The sequence below is a fragment of the Ursus maritimus genome, unplaced genomic scaffold (assembly GCF_017311325.1).
Source record: "Ursus maritimus isolate PB19 unplaced genomic scaffold, ASM1731132v1 scaffold_8, whole genome shotgun sequence".
Lineage (NCBI taxonomy): Eukaryota > Metazoa > Chordata > Mammalia > Carnivora > Ursidae > Ursus > Ursus maritimus.
Window position 1 is genome coordinate 61,502,780 of NW_024426996.1, and position 27,427 is coordinate 61,530,206.

Below are 27,427 nucleotides of genomic sequence, written 5' to 3' on the forward strand. Positions count from 1 at the left end.
CCTTAATGACAGTATGCATGCACTCAGCCAGTTAAATTCTGAAGTTGCATTAATGAGAATGGCTGTATTACAAAATAGGATGGCCTTAGACATAATAACAGCAGCTCAAGGAGGAACCTGTGCTATCATTAAGACTGAATGTTGTGTATATATCCCAGATAACTCAGCTAATGTATCTAAACTTTTATCAGACATGCATGCCCAAATTGAAGCAATGTCTGACTCCTCTAGTTCCCTCAATGATTGGATTTCTTCCTGGTTTAGTGGAAATATATGGTCTTGGTGGAAAAAACTTCTTTTACTTGTAGTAGCAGTAGTTCTGCTAGGGCTCTTTCTTTGCTGTGGGAGCTACTGTTGTTGCATGCTCTGCATAAATATGTCAGAAAAATTATCAGAACGGATATTCTCTAGGAGGCGTTCTATTACTATGATGACGCCTCATGAACATCTCTGACAATCTACAAGTAGGGGCCCTTCATTTAATCAGGATTTTTATGCATTCCAATAGGCAGGGTCTACAATCCCTTTCAGCCTGAAGAAGCTACAGAAGATGAGACCTTCGCCCTTCAACACCCCCTAAGAATAGAAGGATGAAAATCCCAAAGCAGGGAATGAGACAGGGAAACCGAAGGGACCCCGTGAGAAAAAAATCTTGTTTTTTTCCCCCTTTGCTTCTTTTCCCGGCTTCTATTCTTGCTAGGACCTGCACCCTTGCCCTACACATACCTTACTGTATGTCCTCCTCATAAGGGATGAAGAGTTAATGCTTTCTTTGGAGTCTTCCAGCACAACATGCCATCTAAGGAATGACCAGGTGAGGCCATTTTGTGCACATTATAGACCACTGTCACTAAACACCTTCATGCCAAGACCCCCTGGCTCCAGGAATAATTGACTTATGATGGACACCTGGACCCTGTCTTCATTCTGATCAGTTCCTGGATGCCTGAGAAGACACATGCAGAAGACTGCAATCATCAATAAAAACCTCAGACCCCAAGCAAAGACTCCCTCTTTTCCTTTCTGAGTCGCCCAGATACTCCATCTGTATCTTCTCTCTATATACCTTCAATAAACTCTGCTTTCACCTCCTGCTGGCTCATGTTTGACTTCCATCCTGTGGGAAGCCAAGGACCCTCTTGGCTGGTCCAGTGGGACCCCCTTTGAGTCCTCAGACCTGACCCACCTGCATCAAGATGAACTTATACACACAAAAATCCTAAGGACTCCACCAAAAAGCTGCTAGAACTAACTAATCAACCAATTCAGTAGAGTTGCAGGATATAAAACCAACATCAGAAAACAGTTGCATTTCTTTTTTAAAAAAAGATATTATTTATTTATTTATTTGAGAGAGAGAGAGAGAAAGAGACAGCATGAGAGAGTGGCAGAGAGAGAGAGAGAAGCAGACTCCCTCCTGAGCAGGGAGTCTGAGACAGGGCTCGATCCCAGGACCCTGGGATCATGACATGAGCTGAAGGCAGACACTTAACCGTCTGAGCCACCCAGGTGCCCAACAGTTGCATTTCTATACACTAATAACAAAACAGTTTAAAAACAACAACAAAAATAATCCCACTCACAGTAACATCCAAAAGAATAAGATACAAAGGAATAAATCTACCCAAGGAGATGAAAGATCTACATTGATAAGTACAAGACTTTGATGAAAGAAGATGAAGACAACACAAATGGAAAAAAATATCCCTGTTCATGGATCAGAAGAAATAACATTGTTGAAATGTGGGTATCACCAAAAGCCATCTACAGATTCAATGTAATCCCTATCAAAATTCCAATGGCATTTTTCTTAGAACTGTAAAAACCAATCCTACAACTTGTATAAAGATGTGAAGGACCCTGGAGAGCTAAAGCAGTCTTGCGAAAGAACAACAATGCTGGAGGCATTACACTTCCTGATTTCAAACTACACTTCAAAGCTACAGTAATCAAAACCATATGGTACCGGCACAGAAACAGACACAGAGACCAATGGAACAGAATCAAGAACACAGAAATAAACTCCTGCATATACAGTCAACTCACATTTGACAAGGGAGCCAAGAATACTCAATGCAGAAAGGATAGCACTTCAATAAATGGTGCTGGGAAAACCGGATAATCACATATAGAAGAATGGAATTAGACCCTTATTTTACATCGCTCACAAAAGCAAACTTAAAATGGATTAAAGACTTAAATTTAAGACCTGAACCATAAAACTAGAAGAAAACATGAGGAAAGTCTCCTTGACATTGGTCTTGGCAGTGATTTCCTGGATACGATGCCAAAAGCACAGGGAACAAAAGCAAAAATAAATGAGACTACATCAAACATGAGTTTGCTTGCTTACTTGTTTACTGACTTGGTTGGAACATTTTACTGAAGTTCATTTCTCTCACAGTGTGGAGCCTCTGATGTGTGTCAGAGGGTGCAGCCTCGAGTATACAGTCACTCCTCGATGACACAACTTTTAGCAGGGCTCTCTCTTTTTTTTTTTAATGATTTTTTATTATATTATGTTAGTCACCATACAGTACATCCCTGGTTTCCGATGTAAGGCTCGATGATTCATTAGTTGTGTATAACACCCAGTGCACCATGCAATACGTGCCCTCCTTACTACCCATCACCAGCCTATCCCATTCCCCCACCCCCCTCCCCTCTAAGGCCCTCAGTTTGTTTCTCAGAGTCCATAGTCTCTCATGTTTCATTCCCCCTTCTGATTACCCCCCTTTCTTTATCCCTTTCTTCCCCTACCGATCATCCTAGTTCTTATGTTCCATAGATGAGAGAAATCATATGATAGTTGTCTTTCTCTGCTTGACTTATTTCACTTAGCATTATCTCCTCCAGTGACGTCCATGTTGTAGCAAATGTTGAGAACTCGTTCTTTCTGATAGCTGAGTAATATTCCATTGTATATATGGACCACAACTTCTTAATCCAGTCATCTGTTGAAGGGCATCTCAGCTCCTTCCACGATTTGGCTATTGTGGACATTGCTGCTATGAACATTGGGGTGCATATGGCCCTTCTCTTCACTACGTCTGTATCTTTGGGGTAAACACCCAGTAGTGCAATGGCTGGATCATAGGGTAGCTCAATGTTTAACTTTTTAAGGGACCTCCACACTGTTTTCCAGAGTGGCTGTACCAACTTGCATTCCCACCAACAATGTAGGAGGGATCCCCTTTCTCCACATCCTCTCCAACAATTGTTGTCTCTAGCAGGGCTCTTTTTAATTGTCTCTCTCTCTCTGACCTCTCTAAGCTCTCTGCCCCTGTATCCCAACCAGATGTTAGGCTCCACTAACTGCCAGGTGATTGCTCTACTGTTTTCAACAACATTCTCAGGCATACATTGTTCCACGGTCTGATACAATTAAATTTTGAATCCTTTACAGAAGTCATTTTTGAAGCCAGTCTTTGAAATTTGTTACCACCCCGGCAAGGCTCTTCTCAGCTGTGTTTCTCTGGTCTCTGGTAAACTAGGCGGCTTGTAGTTTTAGCTCGTTATTCTTATGAAGCTAATTGCCTCCTCTTAATTGCCTGTCATTAAAATCTCCACTGTTTTAGAGAAGCCCATTAAGCTTGAACTTTCTCACATTCCATTTAAAGTCAGTTCTTTGAGGACGGCTTCATTAGTCTCTTTTCTTATGTCCCGGGACAAAATATCTGAGTCACTGATCTGGAGCTAGGGGTAGGGACTCTGGCCCACTTCTGATTCTGAGAAGGGCACTGGTTGGGGACAGTAACCTCTGGTGTTCTCAGCTTGCCTCTCCCAGTGAGGAACTGCCACCCTAGGAGCAAACTGGCGTGTGGGAAGTGGGGCCCCAGTATTCTCAGCCTAGTGAGAGCAGGTGAGCATCTGGGGCAGAGGCCTGCCCTATGAGTGAAGGCTAGGTGGAAGAAGGGAGCTTGTGACTTCTTGGCAGCGATATTCTGGAATTTAGCATCTGCAACAAAGAGCTCAAGGATATGAAAAATACTGGCTACCTACAACTTCTGTAGAGCTACCGTAGCCCTTGACTGGAAGTTAGAGGAAAAGGGAACCCTATCGTCTTGGTCACACTCAGATGAACTGAAGCTTCTGTCTTGTTGACCTGGGGGTGAGGGGAAGGAGAGAGTGTGTCATGGCTCAAGTGCCACAGACTGTTCTTACTGGGATTTAGTAGCTTCTCTTGAATAATTTTCTTTTTTTTCTGATTTGATGTATGACCTTAGGACCATTTTCAGATACTTAAAATGTTTCTGTTTTTCAAATAATTTTCAACAGTTATGGTTTTTCTGCTGGGGATGGTTCCATGCTACCATTCCAAAAGTAATAATATCCACTCAATTTTCTTAAGTTTAGAGGTTGTCAGTAAAATAACATTAATACATAAATGAAACATTAACTTTACCTGTATAGTCAAAATTTTACTGATTACTAACAATTAGACACTGGGGTATACATACTGGTGACATAAGTAAATAAACTTTCAGATTTTTGTATTTTCTAAATTTTAATTAATAACTGACTTTACCTTAAAAATGGAATTTTACATCTTTACTGTTTTTTAAAATGAAAAATTAGTCACATATGTGAAATCATTAAAATCCTCTTAAATTTGTTTCTAGGGTTACTTCAAAACTTAATTTTACCCATAAAGGCTTTGGATTTCAGTTCTTCGAATGAATAATTAAACCTTGAGAGATTCTTTTTTAACTTTTTCTTAAACACATGCATACTCCCACCACTATTACCAACTGAAATCTGCTAATCCAAACAGCTGGAACTCATTTATATTCAATCAAGCTGAAATTACTACATGGAAACTAGATATCTTCACCATGACATTTATATTGACACTCAAACTAAAATTATTAATATATATGTGTAATCTTTTAAAAAAGAATATCATCTAGGCAATTCTATATAAAGGACACATTCTCTATTTAAGATAAGATGTTTTAATTTTAGTAGATACTAAAAAGACTTAGGTAAGGACCCAAACATCTACAACATTAGCATATGAAATGATCCAAGAATAATCAAGACACCTCAAACTGACCGCAAAACATTAAATTATTTATTCAATACTTTTAATAGAAAAGTGTGTAAAATGCTTTTTCTAAACATCTTGGGATGGCTTAAGTATGAATTTGACACCCAGTTTAAGAATCTGTGCCTATACCTCTCCTGGTCATAGCAAATATGACCAAAAGAAACAGCCCAAACACTCATTTGAGAACTCTTGTTCTCCCACCCAATTCCACATAAGCACAAAAGTTAACCTTATTCTAAACTTAGAATATTTGATAAAGAACAAACATGGCTTAGATTTCAGGAGGATTCAGTTAAAAACAGAGATACTTCCTAAAGTATGCTGAGTTAGAGCACTTAAAACAAGAACATTATATATTTTGATTTTTCAACTTACCTGATATAAATAATCTTCAAATACAAAATAATAATCATCATTGCTTGCTGTCAACTTCACATCCTATAATTAAAGGTAGAGAGTACTGAAAAGAACCTAAAGGAATATGTCTATAGTACTATGACATAAATGCATTATCTAGAAATAATACTGTAATGATTTTACTTATGTATGATTATAAATGTCTCAATTAGATTTCATCACTGCTATAAATTTGCTTGACTAATATATGTGACACATTAAATTGCTCACAACTTTTTAGGTTCCATTAGTAATTCCTTATTATTTATTTCAGTTTTTGCCTTCTTTTAATCTAATATTTAAGTGTCTTAAAGTTGGAAAAGCAGATGCAATCATAACATTCAGAAGAAACCATAACAAGCTGGCCCCAAATTACTGTTCCCAAATCATCCCCTACTGTTCAAGTTCACATTCTTGCCATTCCCTTTAAATACCAAACATCTTCCACACCATTGTGATTATTCATTTGCAAGTCATTGCATATTACCCAACAATTGTTTATCTTCAAAAAGTCTATAATCTCACCAGCAAGAATACCTATGTAGTAGAAATATGCGAACAATTAGAAAGAAATATTAAAGAAATCCAAGATAATATTGCTCAATCTACAAATTTCAACCAGGCTGTTGAGCAAAGCAGCAGTCAAGGGAGGATGAAATGAATCATGGATGATTTTAGAGGTAGTGAATATGTGCTAAGTCTAGAAAAACTGAAAGACACAAATTAAGAGAAAAGAAAGGGTCAGTCTAAGTCAGAAGACAATATGGGTAGAGGTAGAGATAATGCATTCTTAATAGGGATGATATTACCTCTAAGGGGGTAAGAATTAGTTCTCCAAAGCCAAAAAATTTTACATATTACAATGGTTTATAGACCTCCAAATCTTACTCTTTGGTATTTAATTTTTTTATATTAGAGAAAAATTAATTTTTCTCTTCAGGGAGCCAATAATGAAGAAAAGGTTGAGAAAAACTGGTGATGTTCTAAATTTAGTGTTGCCTTGTTCCATCCATTCCTTCAATCACTAACATAATTTTACTTTATTTTCAGTTAAATTAAAAATTAGTCTTTGCCATAGGGAGCTGTAATGAAACTTCAGTAATTTTTTTAAATGCCCATTCCTTCAAAAGCTGACTTTAACATTTGGAGTTGCTCCAGAAAGATCAGCGAAGCTCAACACACACGTCTGGAACAACCAGAGACAGATATCTTCTTAAAAGTACTAATGCTGTGGACAGTCAGGATTGATTCTACTAAAACTTATATTTAATTTTTCAGATACAAACTGTTTACCTCTTCCTTTACTGATTCAAACTGAAATTCATCTTGGCAGCAAAGAGAATTCTCATGCTAGCCCTCCCTAACTTTCTGAACTTCTTCCCTTGGGAGTCTCTTTCATTTGAATAGAAAAAGAGGTTGGAAGGTCTGAAAGCCCAAAAGATCTCTTATGCTTGTGCTAAAAGCATCCCCTGAGCACAACTATTAGACCTTAGTTAACAATAGTACCTGTGATCCAAATCTATGTAAAACTTCTGAGAGAGTCAAGACTTTGCTTCCTGTAGTGAACAGTGATTTAAAAGGTATGGTTGTGAAGTCAGATTACCTACACTTAAATCTTGACTTCACCACTTAATATGTGAATTTAACTAATTTCTCTAATCTTTCTTTACTTCAGTTCTTTCATCTGTAAAATGGTAAAAGAATAGTACTTCCTATTTTGCTGTAACACATGCCAATAAGTTTCTACGGGGTAAGGGAATGATATCTGTTATTACATGGAAATTGTGTTGGTTCAGGTGCAACTTTCCTTTTAATAGGGGTGCCAAAATTGCAAGAGTAGAATTACAACCTTAAACAAGAAAGGAAAAATGCCTTCAGTTCAGCTGCTGCACAGGCATGAGCCCTACAATTGCATTTCAAGAAAATTAAAAATAAACGACCGTATGAGGGGCTCCCTCTCCAGACAGGCACACCCCTGGCCCAGCACATCTCCGAGCTGCTGTACTTCCTCTTGTGTCCACCTTAACAGCAGCCCCAGGGGCCCAGTGCACCACTTCCATCTGCCTTCTGTTAGCATTTCTACTTCATTCTATGTGTACATTTTTAATAGCTGCTGCAGGAGCAGCCTGCTGGAGCTGTCCAATTCATCTTTCAAACTACCCATAATTGTTTTTGTTAATACTCTGGTTACAAAGTTGCAAAAGCTACTCTAACCCTATTTTTCCCATAAGCTCTATTATCTTTAATGTATGATTTTACTGAATGTGGGGCTTTTTCCCGGGGGGGGGGATGCATTTATCTATAAATGATACCTAAATGCTGATATCTGATACTCTTAAGGTAGCTTTCAGGATCAAGGACAATCTATGTGAAGAGTTTGGAACACTGTATGGCACATGGTAGACAGTCATTAAATGCCAGCTGTCGCTGTTATTATTAACCTTGGTCATGTTCTACCCATAAAAATCTTCAGATCCTCAATGTGTAATTTTCTCTCTCCCATTTCTGAGACCTGAAATAATATGTCCTTCTTCTCTATCTTAAAAGTCCTAAATTAAAAATCCAAGTCTTGGGGCGCCTGGGTGGCAGAGCGGTTAGGTGTCTGCCTTCGGCTCAGGGCGTGATCCCGGCGTTGCAGGATCGAGCCCCACATCAGGCTCCTCCACTATGAGCCTGCTTCTTCCTCTCCCACTCCCCCTGCCTGTGTTCCCTCTCTCGCTGGCTGTCTCTATCTCTGTTGAATAAATAAATAAAATCTTTAAAAAAAAAATAAAAAAAAAATCCAAGTCTTTTAAATAGCCCAATTTTTAATCCAGAATCAGGCATATCCTCCATCATGCTTATGCCATCTACATCTCAACCCTCAACTCAATACCAGATGCCTGGAGACAAAAACTCAATCTATCCTTATCATAAAACTTGAGATGTGCTTGACCAGATGTCTAAAACTACAAAAAATTAAAAATAAAAATGAATTCAATACAAGAGAACAAACGAGTAGGCCCTAAAGAATCATGAGATAAATAAGATAAAAATACTAGTCTGATTCGACTCTGAAAAATATAGTCTGATTTTCCTTTCAGCTGCATTTTTATTTGGTTTGTGTAGAAAATTTGAATTTACAGAAACAAGAAATGTTTATCATTCTTTTCATCAAAAAAATGGGAGTACCAGGAAAAAATCATGAGGACAGCTTCAAAGGGAAGGAGGATTATATTGACTGGAGACTACAAATTTTGAAAATGAATCTTACCTTTACATGTACAATGATCACTTACAATTATTTTTCAAGGTTAACATGTATTACTATATAAAATACAGGTCCTGTATGGTAAAGACTCACAATAATTGTTTAATGATATTACTGAAATGAAAAAACTATGTACACCTTTACTTACTTTATAGATTAGACTGTCCACCAAAAGGTCATGTTGTATCACATTGGTCTTAAGCTGCTCATAATACAAGATATCCTAGATTTAAAAGTAAAACAAACAAAATTAAAGGTCAATCACATTTATAAAGTCAGCCTCAAATTTTAATAAATAATAATCATTAATAGTATCATAAATACTAAGAGGACTTCATTTTATCCACTTCTATATTCTCCATGCCTGACCAATAGTAGATACTCAATAAACATACCTAATCCCATCACTTAGGATAAGATCTGGGCACCTGTAGAGTATTTAATCAATGTTTGCTAAACCGATTAACCATTATTTAACTTTAACAGCAAATACAATAATATTTATTAATTATTAGATGCCAGAAACTGTTTTAACCACCATACATGGGTTAACTCATTTAATCCCATACCAATAAAATAAAATAGTTCAGTGATTATTATTCCCACTTATATTTGAGAATCAGACCCAGAGAAAAAAGCAACTTGCTGTTCAAGGGCACAAAGGTAGTAAAGATTTGATCCCAGGAAACCTGGCCCCAGAACCTATGCAAACACCCAGAAGGACTACTCTAAACTGCTTTTCTAATATCTAAATTATTATAAGATAAAAAGGTTAAAGATACTAAATCATTCCAGCTAGTAAAAGCAATCACATAGCATATGAAAGAAGTCAGTTTTTTAAATATTAGAATATGATCCCATAACACCATAGAATCTGATTAACAGTTCATAGTGAAAAGATTAGGCTAATGTTTAATTTAATAGAGAATAAGGCATAGAACAAACAGAGGGAAGATGGAAAGGTGAGAAAAAAGGAGGAAAGGAAAAATAGGGAAAGAGGGAGGGAGAGAGGAAGGAGGGATTTGAGACTATAATCCAGTTAAGCATCAGGTTAATAGTTGGTCAGGGCATCCCCAAAAAGAGAATGAAGGTAAGAAAAAAAGAGAGAGAGAGAGAGAGAGACAATGAAGGTGAGGATCAAGTGGATAATAGTTGTCTTAAAGACAGATGGAAATACCATCTCATTGCTTTAGCTGGCCCTTGTGTTCCTCCCAATCCCTCCATTCATCTCTCAGGCACTTTTAGCCCTGGTTTCTGCCCAGACCCAAACACTGCTTGGCTCCACTAGTACACACCAATCTGTATGACTCTTTCTGAAGACATTTCCTCAGACAAGTAAGAGGTGAGGGACAGGGTCGTTTGAGACAAAGAATATCTGTTGTGAGCAGCTGCCTTGGCAGGATGGTGTCTGACCCTATGTTTCCTGAAATATGATTTCTTAATCTTGAAAGATACTTAATACACAGTTCTCTGATTTGGGTCAAAGTGCTCTTTGCCTAAAGATAATCTGGAGATTTACTGCTACTTTCAGTCATTTTAATTTTAATAAAAAAGCATTACTTTGCTCTTATTTATGATGTTTTTATTTCTTAACTAAGGCAAAATTATTTCATTATTTTATTTAACTTCCATTGTATCTATCGAATCCATTTCTCTCCCTAGAATAAAAGAACATTCTTAAAGACAGGAACAGTACCTAATTCAAATACCAATCCTTGACAACTGACAAAGAGCCTAGTATTATACTTTAATGTTTTCTAGCAAACATTATAGTGGAAAAGCTAGCAAGTTCAGAGTTATGCCTCTTTTTAAAAATAAAATAAATTTAAAATCACAAACTGTATGTGACCATTACAGAAGTACAACAATCTAAAACTGGATAAAGAAAATCTAATAATCCTTCCTTTTCCCATTCTGACTTCCCAAAGAAACTAATGTTATTTGCATTGTATTTGTAATATTATTTGTAATTTTTATTCTTCCATAGTTTTCTCCATGCTTGTATAAATATACACTTTCATGTAGGGGTTTTGGTTGTCATTTTTTTTTTAAACATAAACTGGAATCATACTATACTCATTATTCAGCTTCTCTAACTTAGCCATATAGCATGGTCATCCTTCTATGTTAACACATATACATCTATCTTTCTTCTTAATAGCTACATACACTTTAATATTTTTAAAGCTGTGCCACAGACAGATCACCATTTATTTAATCATTCTCCTATAGATGGATACTGAAGTTGCTTGTCACTACAAGTAACACTGTAATAAATATCCTTATTCACATGTGCTTTTGTAACTATGGGATACACTGGCAAAAGAAGGATTATAGGCTGAAGGTTATATATGTCTTTAGCTGGACTATAGTTTATCTGATCATTTTCCAAAAATCATCAATTCAAATTTCCACCAGCAACACATGAGAGCAAAAGCTTACCTATATCCTCACCTGTTTTAACTTTCTCATGAATGAAAAATGGGGTCTTACTATTGTGTTAATTTGCACTTTCCAAATATCAATAAAGCTGAACATCCTCTCATATGTTTACTGGACATTTGAATTTATACTTCAATGATTTGTCTTTCATAACATTTACCTATTTGTTCTATTAGATTATATTTATTTTATTTGTTGGGCTATTTATAATGAGGATTAACCCTTTGTCATTTGTATTACAAATACTTTTTCTTCAAAAAAAAGTGTTTGATTCTTGTTTATGGTATACATTGACAAATTTTTTTTTAAAAGATTTTATTTATGTATTTGACAGAGAGAAAGAGACAGCCAGAGAGAGAGGGAACACAAGCAGGGGGAGTGGGAGAGGCAAAAGAACAGACCAATAAATCAACGGAACAAAATACAGATTCCAGAAATAGACCCACATAAATATAGTCAACTGATCTTTGATAAAAGAGCAAAGTAATATGAAGGAGTAAAAAAACCAAAAAAACAATCTTTATAAAAAATGATGGAATAAGTGGACATCCACATACAAAAAAATTAATCTAGATACAGACTTTAGACCCTTCATTAAAATTAACTCAAAATGGATTATAGACCTAAGTGCAAAGTACAAAACTATAAAACTAATAGGAGATAACATAGGAGAAAACCGAGATGACCTTAGGTATGGTGATGCCTTTGTAGATATAATACCAAAGATATGATTCATAAAAAGAAATAATGAATAAGCTTGCTGCATTAAAATTAAACACCTGTGCTCTGCAAAAGACAATGTCAAGAGAATGAGAAAATAAGCCACAGACCAGGAGAAAATATTTGTAAAAGATACATTTGATAAAGGACTTTTATCCAAACTATACAAAGAACTCTTAAAAGTCAAAAATAAGAAAACAAATAACTCAATTAGAAAATGGCTGAAGAGCTTAACAGACCTTAACAGACACCTCAACAAAGAAGATTACAGATGTCAAACGAGCATATGAAAAGATGCTCCACATCATATGTCACCAGGGAAATGCAAATTAAAACAACAAAATACCACTACACACCTACCAGAATGGCCCAAATCTGGAAAACTGACAATATCAAACGCTGGTGGAGGTGGAGCAACAGGAACTTGTGATCATTGCTGGTTGCAGTGCAGAATGGTACAGCCCTTTTAGAAGACAATTTGGTGGTTTCTTACAAGACTAAACATTCTTTACCATACAATCCAGCAATCTTACTCTTTCGTATTTGCCCAAAGGAGTTGGAAATTTAAGTCCACATAAAAATTTGTACACTCATATTTATAGCAGCTTTAGCCATAGTCATCAAAAGTTGAATGCAACCAAGATGTCCTTCAGTAGGTTAATGGATAAACAGTGATACATCCAGACAATGGAATATTATTCAGCACTAAAAAGAAATGGACCACCAAGTCATTGAAAGATATGGAGGAACCTTAAATGCATATTACTATGTGAAAGAAGCCAATCTGAGAAGGCTGTATAATATAAGATTCCAACTATGTGACATTCCGGAAAAGACATAATTATGTAGACAGTAAAAAGATCAGTAATCACTAGCATATTGGAGGGGAAGAGATGAATACAATATTTCTAGAGGATTTTTAGGGCAGTTAAAATCCTCTGTATGATACTATAATGATAGATAGATACCTGTCATCATACATTTGCCCAAACCCTTAGAATGTACAACACCAAGAGGAACCCTAAGGTGAATGTTGGATTTTGGGTGATTATGATATGTCAATATAAAAGTTCATTAATTGTAGCAAATGTACCACTCTGGTAGGGGATGTTGACAACTGGGGAGACGATGCATATGTGGGGCACAGCAGGTGTATGAGAGGTTTCTGTACCTTCCTATCAGTTTTGTTATGAACCTGAAATTGCTTTAAAAAATAAAGTCTTAATTTTAGTTTGAGTGATTTCAGTGATTTTATTTTTATATTTTTCAAAGATTTATTTACTTATCTTAGAGAGAGAGAGCACACGTGCATGAGTAGGGGAGGGGCAGAGGGAGAGGGAGGGAATCTCAAGCAGACTCCCCGCACGGCACAAAGCCCCACGCAGGGCTTGATTTCACAAACCTAAGATCATGACCTGAGCTGAAACCAAGAGTTGGACGCTTAACTGACTGGGCCACCCAGGCACCTTGAGCGATTTCAATTTATTATTATTTATTTAATTTGCTATTTTAAAATTTTAGGTTTACATTTATATTAACATAAAAAAGTGAAGTAAAATCAAAGAAAATATTTCTTTAGGTAATAATATACTGCAAACTATATTATTGCCTATAATTCAGAAATTCCCACAGGGAATTTCATTTTAATTGCTATTCTAAATAGTAATTTGTAATTGCATTTGTAATGCTTTTTATTATAAATTAATAATAAACATCCTTCATGACCAATGCTAGAAAGCTAATACATATTTTAATAAAAACAAGTCATTAAAATTCGAATTTTAGTGCAGTATGCTTCCGTAAAGAAATACATCTTCAAAATGCTGGGACTAACTCAACACCTATATAACTCTTGACATGTATCAGTGCTACCGACAAAAATCTACTTTTAATTCTAGAGAAAAGAAAAACGTATCAGAGAATTTGAGACCTAGAAGGGACCTTGGAAATATCTAGTCTATTTGCCTTACTTGCACATTAAGAAAGTGAGATCTGGTCAAGTTAACTGCCTTAGCCAACATTACAGAACTGGCTAGTGACAGAACTAGTCTTCCTAATTCCAGGCTATGGTGTTTGGTTTCAACAATTTTTGGTGTAATTTATCCATATACAATGAAAGAAAAACGTGGATAGGAGAGCTGAAATTATAACAATGTTATAGGGATAAGGGAGGATTTTTATAGTAATAGCTTAATTTTATTCTATAAAATACATAAGCATTTATAAAATGCAATGATTACCAATAATATAACAGGATATTCTTAAAGAGTATTTTGTATAAGCTCTAATAATATAGATATTTAAGAGTAATAAATTATAATTATAAAAAACAATCTCTGAAAAACAAAGTAGCCCAAATTTTTAGTATCAGAGAATACTTAAAGTTTAGTATATATATTTGTTTGGTATTTTATGCAGACTTACACCACCTCTTTAACTAAAGAAAAAAAGGAAATGTACTCTCAGGAAATGAAAGACCTCAAAGAACATTCCTAACATTTTATAGTTCATTAAACATCTAGACACTGTACAAGATACCAACATTCACAGATGGTGAAGAGGAAAAAAAATCTCTGTCCTCAGGCACTCAACCTAGAAAGAGCGGCAGCCAAATAGAGTAAGAAGTATAGTACATTTTTCTGTCTTTCCGCGTTTGCTCCTTCCCTGGTGATGACGAGAAAAGAGAAGTAAGTATCTAATTGTAATGGTGATGGAGCTGGGAGAAGACAAGGTAGGAGAGAATGTTAGAAAAGCTTCTCAGAAAAGGTGATGGAATAAACTGTGTTTGAAAGAGAGTAGGAGTCTCCGAGCAGACAACAGTGAGGTTTTTTTCAGGAAGAGAACTATGTGGTGCAAAGAGAGACAATAGAGCATCTCTTGGACGACCACAAACACATCGAGGTAAAGATTATGCCTTTTCTTTTAGACATTATGAGTCTGTCATAATTTCAGAACACATATTGGAGTTCTTTTTTTTTTTTTTTTAAGATTTTACTCATTTATTTGAGAGAGATAGAGCATGAGCAGGGGGAAGGGCAGATGCAGAGGGGAAAGCAGACTTCCCACTGAGCGGGGAGCTTGACAGGGGGCTCCATCCCAGGACCCTGGGATCATGACCTGAGCCGAAGGCAGACACCTAACTGACTGAGCCACCCAGGCGCCCCCACATATCAGAGTTCTGGAGGCAACTGGAAATAAAAGTTGTAGGCTTAAGAGAGAGCTTGGTTGAACATGGAGTCAAAGCCATTACGGAGTAAGTGACTTGTGGATGAGACAGTCCAGGAAACATGTACAGAATGAAAAGAGAATCAAAATGGAATTCTTAGAAATACAAGCCCTTAACGTCTAAAAAAGGAACTCAAATGGACACACACACAAAAGAGAGAGAACAAGAGAATGAAGAACTAAGAAAATAGGGTGAACTAAATTAAAGACCAAGAATATTTCAAGGGCAGAGTAGGCAAGGGTATTGAACACCGTAGACGTAAAGACTAAAATGTGTCCATTGTTCCTTGGTGGCTTTAGCTAGGGCAGTTATAGTCATGTAGTAGGGTGTATGCCAGGACTATGGTAGACTGAGTAATGAATGATTTTAAGGAAGTAAATGCCGCCAGCATAGACTTTTCTTTCAGAGGAGGCATGAACAGGTGCTGATGCAGTTAAGTTTACAGGTTTGGTAGAAGGAATCTGAATGAGTTTCTTAGGATGATTTCTGTTTTCTCTGGGTAGGAGAAGGTGAGGTGTTTTACTAAGACTCTGAAAAGAAGTGTTGAGGAGAGTGAAGGTCAGAAACAGGCACTGTGAAGATTAAATGAGCTGACCAGGAAAATCTAGGAAGGTCAGGAGTTGTTTTGGACCTGCATAAAGCTGTGGGGAACCTTATGAACTCACTAAAGAAAATGTTAAATATTAATACTAGCCCTGGCTATTTTATCAGTGAGTACCTAGAGCAAAGTATAGAAAAATTGTTTGTATTCTTTAATTAGCAAACTGAAATTGAGCAAAAACATGTAAAATACGAATATTGTTTTCTAAATATAGATATTTTGATATACACCTAGAGATTTGCATAAAAGAAAATATACAAAAGCAATCTTTTTAAACTTATCACATATTTTCTTAATAAGAGAAAAAAATCAAAGTTAGTAATGTTCTAGTGAAGTAAATTAATTACTAGGAACTTAAAGCATTATATCCAGTTTTTCTGTTGAGGTAAGATTTTTTAAAATATCCTTATGGGTGTAAAATGTGAAATATTCCACTTATCTAACTCCTTAATTATGATGCATTTGTATGTGTAGCTTATTTTAAGTGATTGAAAAGTAATTGAACAAAAAGTTCTGATAAAGTATCCCTGATAAGAAGCAACCATTCTCCCTCTCTTCCCCCCCTTCTCCCTCTAATGTACTACCTACAACAATTATTTTGGAACTGTTTGTTCCAGTTTGCTAAGGTCATACTTTTATAGCTGAAAATAAGCATGTGATGAAAAAGTGTTTTATTCAATAAAATCAAGACTGCTTTACTGAAAATATTAATTTCTATTTACAAACTTGCCATTTTGCATTTAAAAATTAAGATGACTACTAGCTCCAAAATTCAAGTGTAAAAACTGCCTTCGAATATTATAACAATCATTATCTGGGACCACTACTTTTATTCTAGGGTGATACTTCTGGAAAAATTTTAAATTTGTTTCTAAAATAGCAGCAGTTAGTTCCTTTGGAGAGACAGATTTTGTTAATCTAGCTCCTGACTAGCGAACTTGGTAGGTCATCTATCTACACGGTTAGATCAGAACAAGAGTTACCATCTCTTTTCCAAGAGCTGATACACTCACAAAAACTGCCCAACACACTCGATGTCTGTTCTGTAAACTGTTAATTCTAGTGTCACCACAAAAGATCAGCAATATCATTTGGTCTAAAATTTCTCTGAAATAAATCACAACATTTATTCTTTCAAAAAGGAAGTAATTTTTGATGGTGCTGTTCATGGAGGGAGATTTAAAACACACATATACACACAAGTATATAATTTGCAAAGGTTAGAGGTGTAGTTTTTATAATAGTATTAATAATATTTAATTTTCTTAAAAACTACATTATTATAAACTGTAATTAATTTGTAACATAATAAATGCAACATGTAAGTATTATTTTATTATTACCATTAACGGTGACCGTTTGTGTCAGGCACTGTGTTAGAAGACTAACACACATCATTTCATTTAATCACAACCACTCTATGATACAAATATTATTACCTATATTTAAGTATGGGTAAATTGAGCTTTCAAGAAATTTAACTTGCTCAATGGCTCATTTCAAATAAGTTGAGAAAGGTAGGAGTTGAAATCAGGTCCATATGATTCCAAAACCCATGCTTTTAAGGACTAGGCTAGGGAAGTATTAGTTTGCTACTTATTAAAATCTTCAAGTGGATGGATTATATGATCAATGGGCTTAAAGCAAAAAAATAATTTTTTTTTCAAAAGGAATCAATGTCTTATATAATTCTCCTTATTGAATCTATTACCTGTCTGTTGGTGATTTCTCTTCATATTCACTATAATATTCACTATATTTCCTAAAATAAAATGTTCCTATACTTAGAAAAATAATATTCCCATATAATATGTGTTTAGAACCATAAAAATAGTGCATGTTTCAAAACTAACTGTAGGGAGAAAAGGCTCATTTACATATACTGCGCAGTCCTTTTTTATTTCTCCCTATTCTAACAACACAGTTCTACCAGATGTCTTCACTGACCTCCACTGGATGACTCCTTTTCTTATAATTTTATTTATTGGTTTTCATACCTGTAAATTTAAAGTATCCAACTAATTATCAATAACAAAAACTTTTATGTTAAGCACACAGTGATTAAATTCTGTTAATCTTGTCTTAGAACTCAAAACTACAGTGATTTTGAAATTAGAAGAGGGGCTAAATATATTAGACTAAGAAACCAAAGTAGAGAAAAAAAGAAACAAAAATATTTCTATTTTGAATAACTGGTCGTTGAAGAATAAATATTAACAGCTCAAATTTGGCCCATCCTTTTTTCTTCTTACCTCTGGTTGACTGGAAATATTCAAAATGAGAGCCCATAACTCTGCTCTCAGTGCTGTGGGGCTTCCTTGTCTGATGTACTGTTGGGCAGCAGCACTATCTTGTTCTGCTAGAACTGTCAAAGTATAGAAAAATCTCATTAGAAAATTCATAACGTAAGAAATAACACTGAAATCCTTAATTAAAAATCTTTGGGGAAGCAAACATTTCATCTTTATATCTAACATTACATCATGTCTTGACAACCTTCCTTTACTCTCTGAATTTTGATGTGGCCCTGTTTACAGCCCTATACGTGTCAAGCCTTAAATTCTCCCACCTTCTACCTAATCTGGTAAAAGTTTTTAATGCAGGTATCTGGAAATCACTTTGCTTTAACTATAGCTGTGTGTGTGTGTATACACACACACACACAATCTTTGGATTCCATGATCAAGTAAAGTCATATTTACAAAAAACTCAAACATCTTATGCATATTCTCTAAGTCATGAATGTTCTAGTATTTGGATGTAGTATGGTATTTGAAGTATTATGGTTAAGAATTATAAAGGTGTTGAGTACTGGGTGTTATATGCAACTAATGAATCTTTGAACACTACATCAAAAACTAATGATGTTGGCTAATTGAACATAATAAAAAAAGAAAAAAAGAATTATAAAGGATGTAAGATAACTAATCTATTAGATGACTTCCTAGCTATCTGCCAAAATCAACATAAAAGAGAGATTTAAAAAAAAAAAGAGGTAAAAAATAAAAGATCTGATAACCTTTAAGAAGGCCAAAAACTATTTGTAAGCAAGCCAAGTTCACAAAATTAATATATTATCTTTTTGCTTTCATTTTCATTTTCATTTTCTTTAGTGAAAATACCAGCTAGTAAGTCTGGAAATAAAGGCTCTCCCAAAACAAACAAACAAATAAAGCAAAAAAAAAAAAAAAAAAAAAAAAAAAAAAAAAAAAAAAAAAAAAGCAACAAAAGATATACTAGACAACTGTTGATATTTATCTGACATAATGTTTTCTTATTATTTTCTTCTTAAAAGGGGGAAAAAAAGCTTATACTAAATGAAAATGACATAGCCTAAAAAAATAAAGGAGTCATATAAAATAAAAAGAGATGAGACATATTCTTTAATTTGCAATTGTGTTTAATGCAAATGTCAACCATATGAAGGAAAAATGATGAAGTCTTGAATAAATATGATTTTGAAAAATTGAACTAGGGAGTTTAAAACATGACTACACAATTGCCATAGAAGGTACTTTGTGACACAAAGACTTATCTGTACTTCGTATTTCAAAGACAAAACAAGATTTATAAAAACAAGGAAAAGAATCTTCGAAAGGTAGGGAAAAATCATTCCCCAGAACACTAAGAGCCGCTTTGGTTATTAAGTCTTACCATTGTGAACCGTCCAGAAGCATGCAAATGATAGCTTCTCCTGATGCAGAGCCGTATTCCCATTAACGGCAATGAGAAGCGTGTGGGCACATCAGAGAGACAGCCTGCCTCTTTGATTTTGAAATGAAATTCTACTGCTGAATGGAGTAAGGTAACATTATTGAAAAATGTGTGTCTGCATTTATTATTTCCTTTTTAGTGAACCATCTGTGTACTTCTTTATCTAACATTTATTGATGAAGCCAAAATGATGCATTTCTCCTCTTTATACAGATTCCCATGATATTAACTACACAACTAAATATTACCCTTTTTTAGATTTTTAACTTTTCAGAGATTGAATTTCAGCTGGAGGTACAGAATGTAGACATTTACTTCAGACTGTTTCATTTTCAGAAAGTATGAGTATAATCAAAAGCTTACCTTTTTGCCCAATACGTACATGCTCATTTTCAAAAAGTTCTAAAAATGATAAAATAAAATTATTAGACACAAATATAATCAACCACGTTTAGAACAATATTACGTATATTTTTTCTGCTATAGATACTGTTTTAAAGCTAAATGGCTCTATAGAGAACTATAAGAATATGTATCTTTATATGTAGAAAAATCTTTTTTCTAAATTGTTTAAAGCTTACAGAAATTAAAAATGAGTTAAGTACATTTAATCAGAAGAAAAATCTGATAACTAATTTCCCTTTGTTAAAATAAAACAGAATATCTTTTCACAACAGAAACATGTCTACTCATCTGGATAGTTTCATTTGCAAAGCCCTCCTTCTGCTCTCTAATCTGCCATGAAAGCATAGCTAAAAAAAGTCTTAATGCTATTATAGGTAAAATCCCACTATACAAATGCCATTTAAAAAGATTATATGGGAGAAACAAAGATTTGCTTTTTTAAAAAAGATTTTCCTTATTTATTCATTTTGAAATAGAGAGAGCAAGAGAGTGCAAGAGAGCAGGGGGAGGGGCAGAGGGAGAGGGAGAGAGAAAATCTCAAACAGACTCCATGCTGAGGTTGGAGTCCGATGTGGGGCTGGATCCCAAGACTCTGGAGATCATGACCTGAGCCAAAATCAAGAGTCAGGTGCTTAACCGACTGAGCCACCCAGGTACCCCAAAGATTTGCTTTTAAAGTACCAATCATAATGGGAAAAGACTCAATAAATTAAACCACATTAAAAAAAGAAAAAAACTTCTACTCGTCAAAAGACACCATTGAGAGTGAAAAGGTAAGTCGCAGAGTGGGAGAATATATCTGCAATACATATACCTGGCAAAGGACTTGTATCTAGAACATGTAAAGAACTCCTGGTAAAGACAGACAACTCTCTGACACTATAGGCAAAACATGTGAACAGGTTCTTTACAAAAGAGGAGATCCAAAGGATCAATGAAGTTATGAAAAGAGGCTCAACCACATTAGTCATCAGAGAAATGCAATTAAAACCATTATGAAATACACACCCATAGCAATGGTATAATGAAAGATGAACAATTCTACATGCAAAGGAAATGGAGCAAGTGAACTTTTCATACAAAGGTGGTGGGAATGTAAATAGTGCGGCCACTTGGAAAACTGGCAGCACCTACTAACACTGGATGTATGCACATCAGGTATACACCTTAATGTGTGCATATGTGCCCCGAGGGACATATACTAGAATATTCATGGCAGCACTACAGGCAATAACGAAATAGTGGGAACAACTCAAATGACCATCAACCATTAATAGCACAAATCATCAACTGTATGATCCCATAACTATAAAGTAAAAAATAGGCAAAACTAATCTATGATGTTAGAAGTCAGGATAGTTGTTACCCCTGGAGGTGGTAGAGTCTAGACGCTTATCTGGAGGCTTCTGGGATCCTGGTAATACTCTATTTCATGACCTAGTCAGAGGTTTCACCAGTGTTTTCACTTCATAAAAATTCACTGATCAGTATACTTAGGACTTGTGTCCTTTTCAGAATGTACATTATACTACTATAAATGTTATTCAAAAATTAGAGAAAAAAAAAGATTATGAAACTATGAGAGGGAAAGATTTTAGCTCTTCTCCCCATCCCAGAGAAAATCAGTTTTTCAATTTCCTTTCTTCCTCTTTCTCCCCATCAGCTGAGAAAGGAGGAGCTGTAAATTGGATTTGTTAGATTGTACAACAGTGATTAGTTTGCCTTTTCTAATGAATGGGATAACTGTGTGTTAAGGGCCATGAACTTACATGTGACTGGGTAAGTAGAGCCTGGGTCCCCTGGCAACCTGGTGACCATCTTGGCACTTGATTCCCTCCTCCCAATTTCTAGCAGTCCTGCTTTGAGGAGTAGAGAATAAAAACAACTGCATCAACTAAAGAGACTATCAGCCTCCTCTAGCAGATGTAGTGTTCTTTCCTCTGCTCCAACCACCCCTTGTAGGTAATATTAGCAAATTCCACATTGATTCTTATCTGAATCTTACTTTCCACTGTATCTTCACCAAGAGTAAGATCATGTCATATCTATGCGTTCACTAGTCTCTGGCCCTTAGCAGGGTCTCACATTTGTTGTATTACAAGTGAATCAAAGAAGAAAGAACTATACTCTAGATTAAGAAAACAATTAGGCTTTCTAAAGCATAGCTACTACAGGATTTAGAATAATTTTAAGCAATTCTTAAGGATTATTCCAAAAGTGAAAAACATAAATATCACTCAAGGTTATATTATTATTATTTTCTTTTCCTTTTGTTATATATATGGCTATTACTGGCCATGAACAGAAATATAAGATATCTGTCTTAGTCTGTTCAGATTACTACAGTAAAACATCCACAGCCTGGGTTATAAACAACAGAAATTTATTTCTTACAGTTCTGGGGACAGGAAGTCCAATATCGGGGTATCCGAATGGTTGGGCTCTGGTGAATGCCCTCTTCTGGGCTGCAGACTGCTGACTTTTCTCTGTGTCCTCACATGCTGGAAGGAGCTAGAGAGCTCTTTCACAAGGCACTGATCCACCACCTTCCTGACCTAATCACTTTCCTGAGGCCCCACCTAATACCATCACCTTGGGGATTAGAACTTCAAAATATTTCAGGACAAAAATGTCTAAACCATAGCAATATCTTATTCTGTAAGATATTTGATATCTTCTTATAAAATAAAAAAGGACTATCAAAGGGGTCAGGAGGTGAGGTAGCATATAATGGCAGACTTTGGAGGCACACTGTTTAGTTCTGAATCTTGGTTCTAGCTCTTACTAGCTTTGAGACCTTGGGCAAGTTACTTAACATGAAAGCAACTTTAAAATGGTAGTAATACTTCTACCTCACATGATACTAGAAAATTAAAACCATAATGCAGTATAACTATACGCCACCAGAATGACTACAAAAAAGATGGCATACATCAAGCATTAGCAAGCATGCAAGGACGTCTACTCTCATACTTTGTTGGTGGAAGTGTCAACTGGTACTACCATTTTTGAAAATTCTTTGGAGATTATCTACCAAAGCTGAACTTATGCAAATCCCAGGAGAGAGAAATTGTCTTCCCATGTGTATACTCAACAGAGGCGTATACATATGCTCACCAAGAGAAACATGCTAGGATGTTCATAGCAGCCTTATTTGTAATAGCCCCAAACTTGAAACTTCCCAAATATTCATCAACAGTAGAATGGATAAATAAATGTGTGGTATATTAATACAGTAGAACACTATCATGCAAAAAAATTGCCCACAAATACGTACAACGATACGGCTGAATCTCACAAACATAATGTGGAGCAAAAGAAGTCAAATATCAGTGGGCACATACTGTATGCTTCCATTCATATGAAGTTCAAGAATTGGCAAAATTAATCTATACTGTTAGAAATCAGAATAGTGGATATCTTTGACAAAGGGAATAAAGATTGAAAGAGGGTAGGAGGGGGCTTCAGTTTATTGATCTGGGTGCTATTTTAATAGGTGTGTCCAATTCATAAAAATGCAATGAGCCATTCTCTTATGATGTATGTGTTTTTCCTTTTTTTTTTTTAATGTAACTCTGCACCCAACATGGGGCTCAAACTCACAACTCAGAGATCAAGAGTCACACACTCTACCAATTGAGCCAGGCAGGCACCCCTGTACTTTTCTATATGCATTATACATTAATAAAGTTTTAAAAATTATAATAGTACATACCTACTAGAGCTGCTGGGGTTAAAATGAGATAACACACATGTAACATATAGTATGTACTCAATGACTTGATTATATTTATTATTATTATTATTAAGAAATAGCCAACTTCCTTATTTTATAGAGAAAGACACAAGTCCAGAAATGTAAAGTGACTTGTCCAAGTCACACACCTAGCCAGTGGTGGAGGAAAGACTAGAATAATTCCACTACAATATAGGCATCCATATTTTAAGTCAATTTTTACTTCTTGTTTATTATAGCTAAATAATAATCAATCTGGTCTTTTATGAAAAACACATTGTATTTATGCACAAAAAAAGAAAAGCTGGAGAAATTTTCTGTTTGGTTAAGATTTAAAAGACACTAATTTTATAGCCTAAGTTTATACAAGGTAGAATATATGTATACAATTAACTTGGTGATACGAACAGTAATAAAAATAGATAGTAATGGCCAGTAAATGAAAATATGAGTGCTGCCGGTGACAATTTTGCCAACAAAATGACTTAAGTATGTTTAATGACTTTTCAAAATTTAAGACCTTCAAACAGAAAGACAAAACCTAGTTGAATTCTGGTAATTACAACATACAGAATTCTATTCAAGAATTAACAGCAATCAAAGAGAAGCAAAAAGTATGCTTGGTTTTCAGACATAAAAAAATTACTAGATTAATTTGGAAATGACAAGATGAGCCTTCAACTCACTCTCATTTATCATTAATTATATGTGCTATGGAAGAAACACTCACCAGGAGGCACTTGTGTAGAATCATCTATACCCAGCTGTCCTGTAGTTAAGCCCAGTTCTACAAAGAATTCTTTCTGAAAAATAACAAACATAGAATTAACATACATCCCAGACTTTGCTACATAGTATTAAAAAAATCAGCCTCCTCCAAACACTAGTTTAAATAAAAAAATCACAATGTAAAATGAATCTTTGCTTCATTCAAATATCCTCTTAAAGAGGATATTATTGAACTTTTTAAGAGTAATGCAGTAGTCAAAATTTTGCCTTTTTAAGTAATAGACTAATTAGTAAAGTAAGACATGATAATTATACTTTTGAGTAAAGAACTAATAACATTCAAATCTTTCCTGAGTCACACACACACCGTATGTGTAGACCTCAACAATTTTATGTTCGAAATTCATTGTCTAAAATTACGTATATGATTCTCTACCTGTTTTCCATGGTACTGTACTCCACTTCTAATCAACTAAACACCGCAAATATCCAAACAACTTAAATTAATTTTTAAGTAAAATTAGACTATCAAGTGTTCTGCTAAACTAAGAACAAATTAGATTTATTCTCCAGACTTCCTCCAGTTATCTAGTAATGTCTAGGGAAAGTAATCATGTTTGTCTGTTACTTTTTAAATAAGTAACAACCCCATATTATTCACATTATTTTTATTCCCTAACTAATTAAATATTTCTATTAATATTTGCCTCAGTGTTTTGTTATTTTAATTGCTAAAACCAAACTTCCTTCTCCTTTAAAAGATGGAATTAGTTTTAATCCTTCATAATTATGTATTATTATTTAAGTTAGTGATTTATTTCTGCCCCTCATAAGACAGTTAACCAGCCTAACATGCATACTCATTTCATTTTTGTATCGATTTTAAATAACTGATGTTATACTTCAATTTTTAACTAAATTTGATTTTTATATATACTTTTAAAAACCACTTCAATTTATGCTTCCATTTTTAATGACTAAAGAGGAGTAGTCCCCTCATACTACAGAAGGGACCTAGATCCAATAAACATGTCAATACTAGCTTCTCTAATCAAAATGGAGAATTTTACTTATGCTAAGGCACAGAAACAGAACTCTGAACATTCATTTTCTATCTCACTGCTCTGTACTATTTTTCACTCCACATCAGTAGACCTGAATCCCAGGTTTCCTTCCAAATTCACCCAAGAGACAAGGCCTTCTCGGATGCCTTCCTTGATATTCTGGGCTAATATAAACAACTTTCTATGCTATACATACTACCTTTATAAACCACCTGCAAAGCATAAAATCATATTGGTGTGGTTTTTGGAATATAGGTGAGGTTCAACGGGGTGGAATCCAGAGCCCACGACCAAGAAAGAATTCTTGAGACGTCTTTGGTGCAAAATGGTGGTTTATGAAATCACGGGGACAGGACCTGTGGGCAGAAAGAGCTGCTGCCCCGGGCTGTGAGGGGTGGCTGATTATATACTATGGGTTTGGGGGAGGTAAGGAAAAAGGGAGGTTGAGAAAGTACTTTCATATGCTAAGGAAGACTCACAGGATACCAGAGGCCTTGCCATGGTCAAATTAAGGTTGCTTTTCCCTCTAGCAAGGCATTCACATGAAGATAGTTGGGAATTTCCTGGAGGAACATCACATATCCCACCCAGGATGGGGGGGTGGGGGAGGCTGCAAGGTGTAGGCTTATGCTTTGTCTTCAGCTAGCCTTCTGCTCCCTCATCAACGTCATATTGAAATTATCTTTTTACTGTTCATCTCCCACTAACCTGAAGCTCTTGCAAGACAAGGACAGTGTCTTACAAATATTTGTATCCCCAGTACAGTGTGCTAAGTGACACAGAGCAGAGGGGCTCCATAAATACTGACTCACCCTGCTGAGCTCGAGTTTCCAACCTGTTGCCTCTATGTGACTGAATCAGTAAATAGGAATGAGTCGACAATTTCACTTTAGAGTTAATAAATTTCAGTTTATTAAAAAATGTCCTTGTAGCATGGATGAGTCTACATAACATTGTAAACTAGGCTTGAAAGCCATCTACTATAGGGTCATTTGACTCAGTGAACCTCACCAAGTTCAGTACTCATACACACAGACCAGGGTCTCAAATAAACCATGCATCCTGGAATTGGAATCATATCACCAGGCCACATGACTCAAGGAAGGCAGGAACAACTAGCCCTAGTCACAGCAGGAAGAGAAGGACTAACCATACTCTTAGTGGGTACAGACACAAGTTTTTTGAAAATTAGCCATAGGCTTTCAGTTCTTCAATAGGTAAGAATGAATCCACATCAGCTCCAGATCCCCTCAGACAGACAGAAGACATAACTAGTCCCACTCACAAACATGCTAAACCTTTTCATACTGTATCCTTTCCCTGCTTCTTTACCTAGCAAACTCCTTCAAACTAGTCCAAATGGCAGTACCCCTAAGAAGTCTTCCTAATGATGAGGGAACAGAAGGCAAGCTGAGGACAAAGCAGAAACTGATACCCCGCAACCTCCCCGCCCCCATGGGATGTATGTGACAAACCTCAGGCACTCCTGGCTGCCCTAAAGGAAAAAGAAACAGTTAACCTATAGACACCACAACCCTGCAAGACTTGAGTCTCCCTCAGTTTACAAATGCCTTACCAGTCTACAAGAACAAAGCATTTCTATCAATAACCTAGCTTCCAGAAGGGAATGTAGATACAATTAAATGTCTTTATAACTTACAAGCCATAGACAGATACTTCCAGGAATCCAGGAAGTTCCCAACTATATTCATGTTAATGCCTTCCTAGAGGGGTAAACAACTTTAACTTGACAATGGCAAGGCCTCTGGTATCCTGTGAGTCTTCTTTAACAGACGAAAGTACTCTCTTGAATCCTCCTTTTTTCCTTACCTCCCCCAAACCCATAGTATATAATCAGCCACCCCTCACAACCCAGGGCAGCAGCTCTTTCTCCCATGGGTCCTGTCCCCGTGATTTCATATACCACCATTTTGCACCAAAGACGTCTCAAGAATTCTTTCTTGGTCATGGGCTCCGGATTCCACCCCACTGAACCTCACCTATATTCCACAACAACATCACTACCACTTCCAGCAGAAGAATCTGCCACCCTCCTCTTCTGTACACTTTGTATAAACTACTACAAACAGGACT

General features: G+C 35.7%; 1 protein-coding gene across 5 annotated transcripts in view; it reads right to left on the bottom strand.

The window, feature by feature from the left end:
- The window catches only part of TBC1D19 (TBC1 domain family member 19), a 150,600-nt gene that overhangs the window by 55,752 nt on the left and 67,421 nt on the right, over positions 1-27,427 (bottom strand). For all 5 annotated transcript variants that reach the window (XM_040625312.1, XM_008685873.2, XM_008685874.2 and 2 more), the window contains 5 exons: positions 24,271-24,343; positions 19,763-19,801; positions 17,938-18,050; positions 8,845-8,919; positions 5,426-5,488 (listed from right to left, as the gene is read on the bottom strand). In XM_040625312.1, the coding sequence (XP_040481246.1) occupies positions 5,426-5,488; positions 8,845-8,919; positions 17,938-18,050; positions 19,763-19,801; positions 24,271-24,343 (363 nt within the window). The remainder of the gene's footprint in view (positions 1-5,425; positions 5,489-8,844; positions 8,920-17,937; positions 18,051-19,762; positions 19,802-24,270; positions 24,344-27,427) is intronic.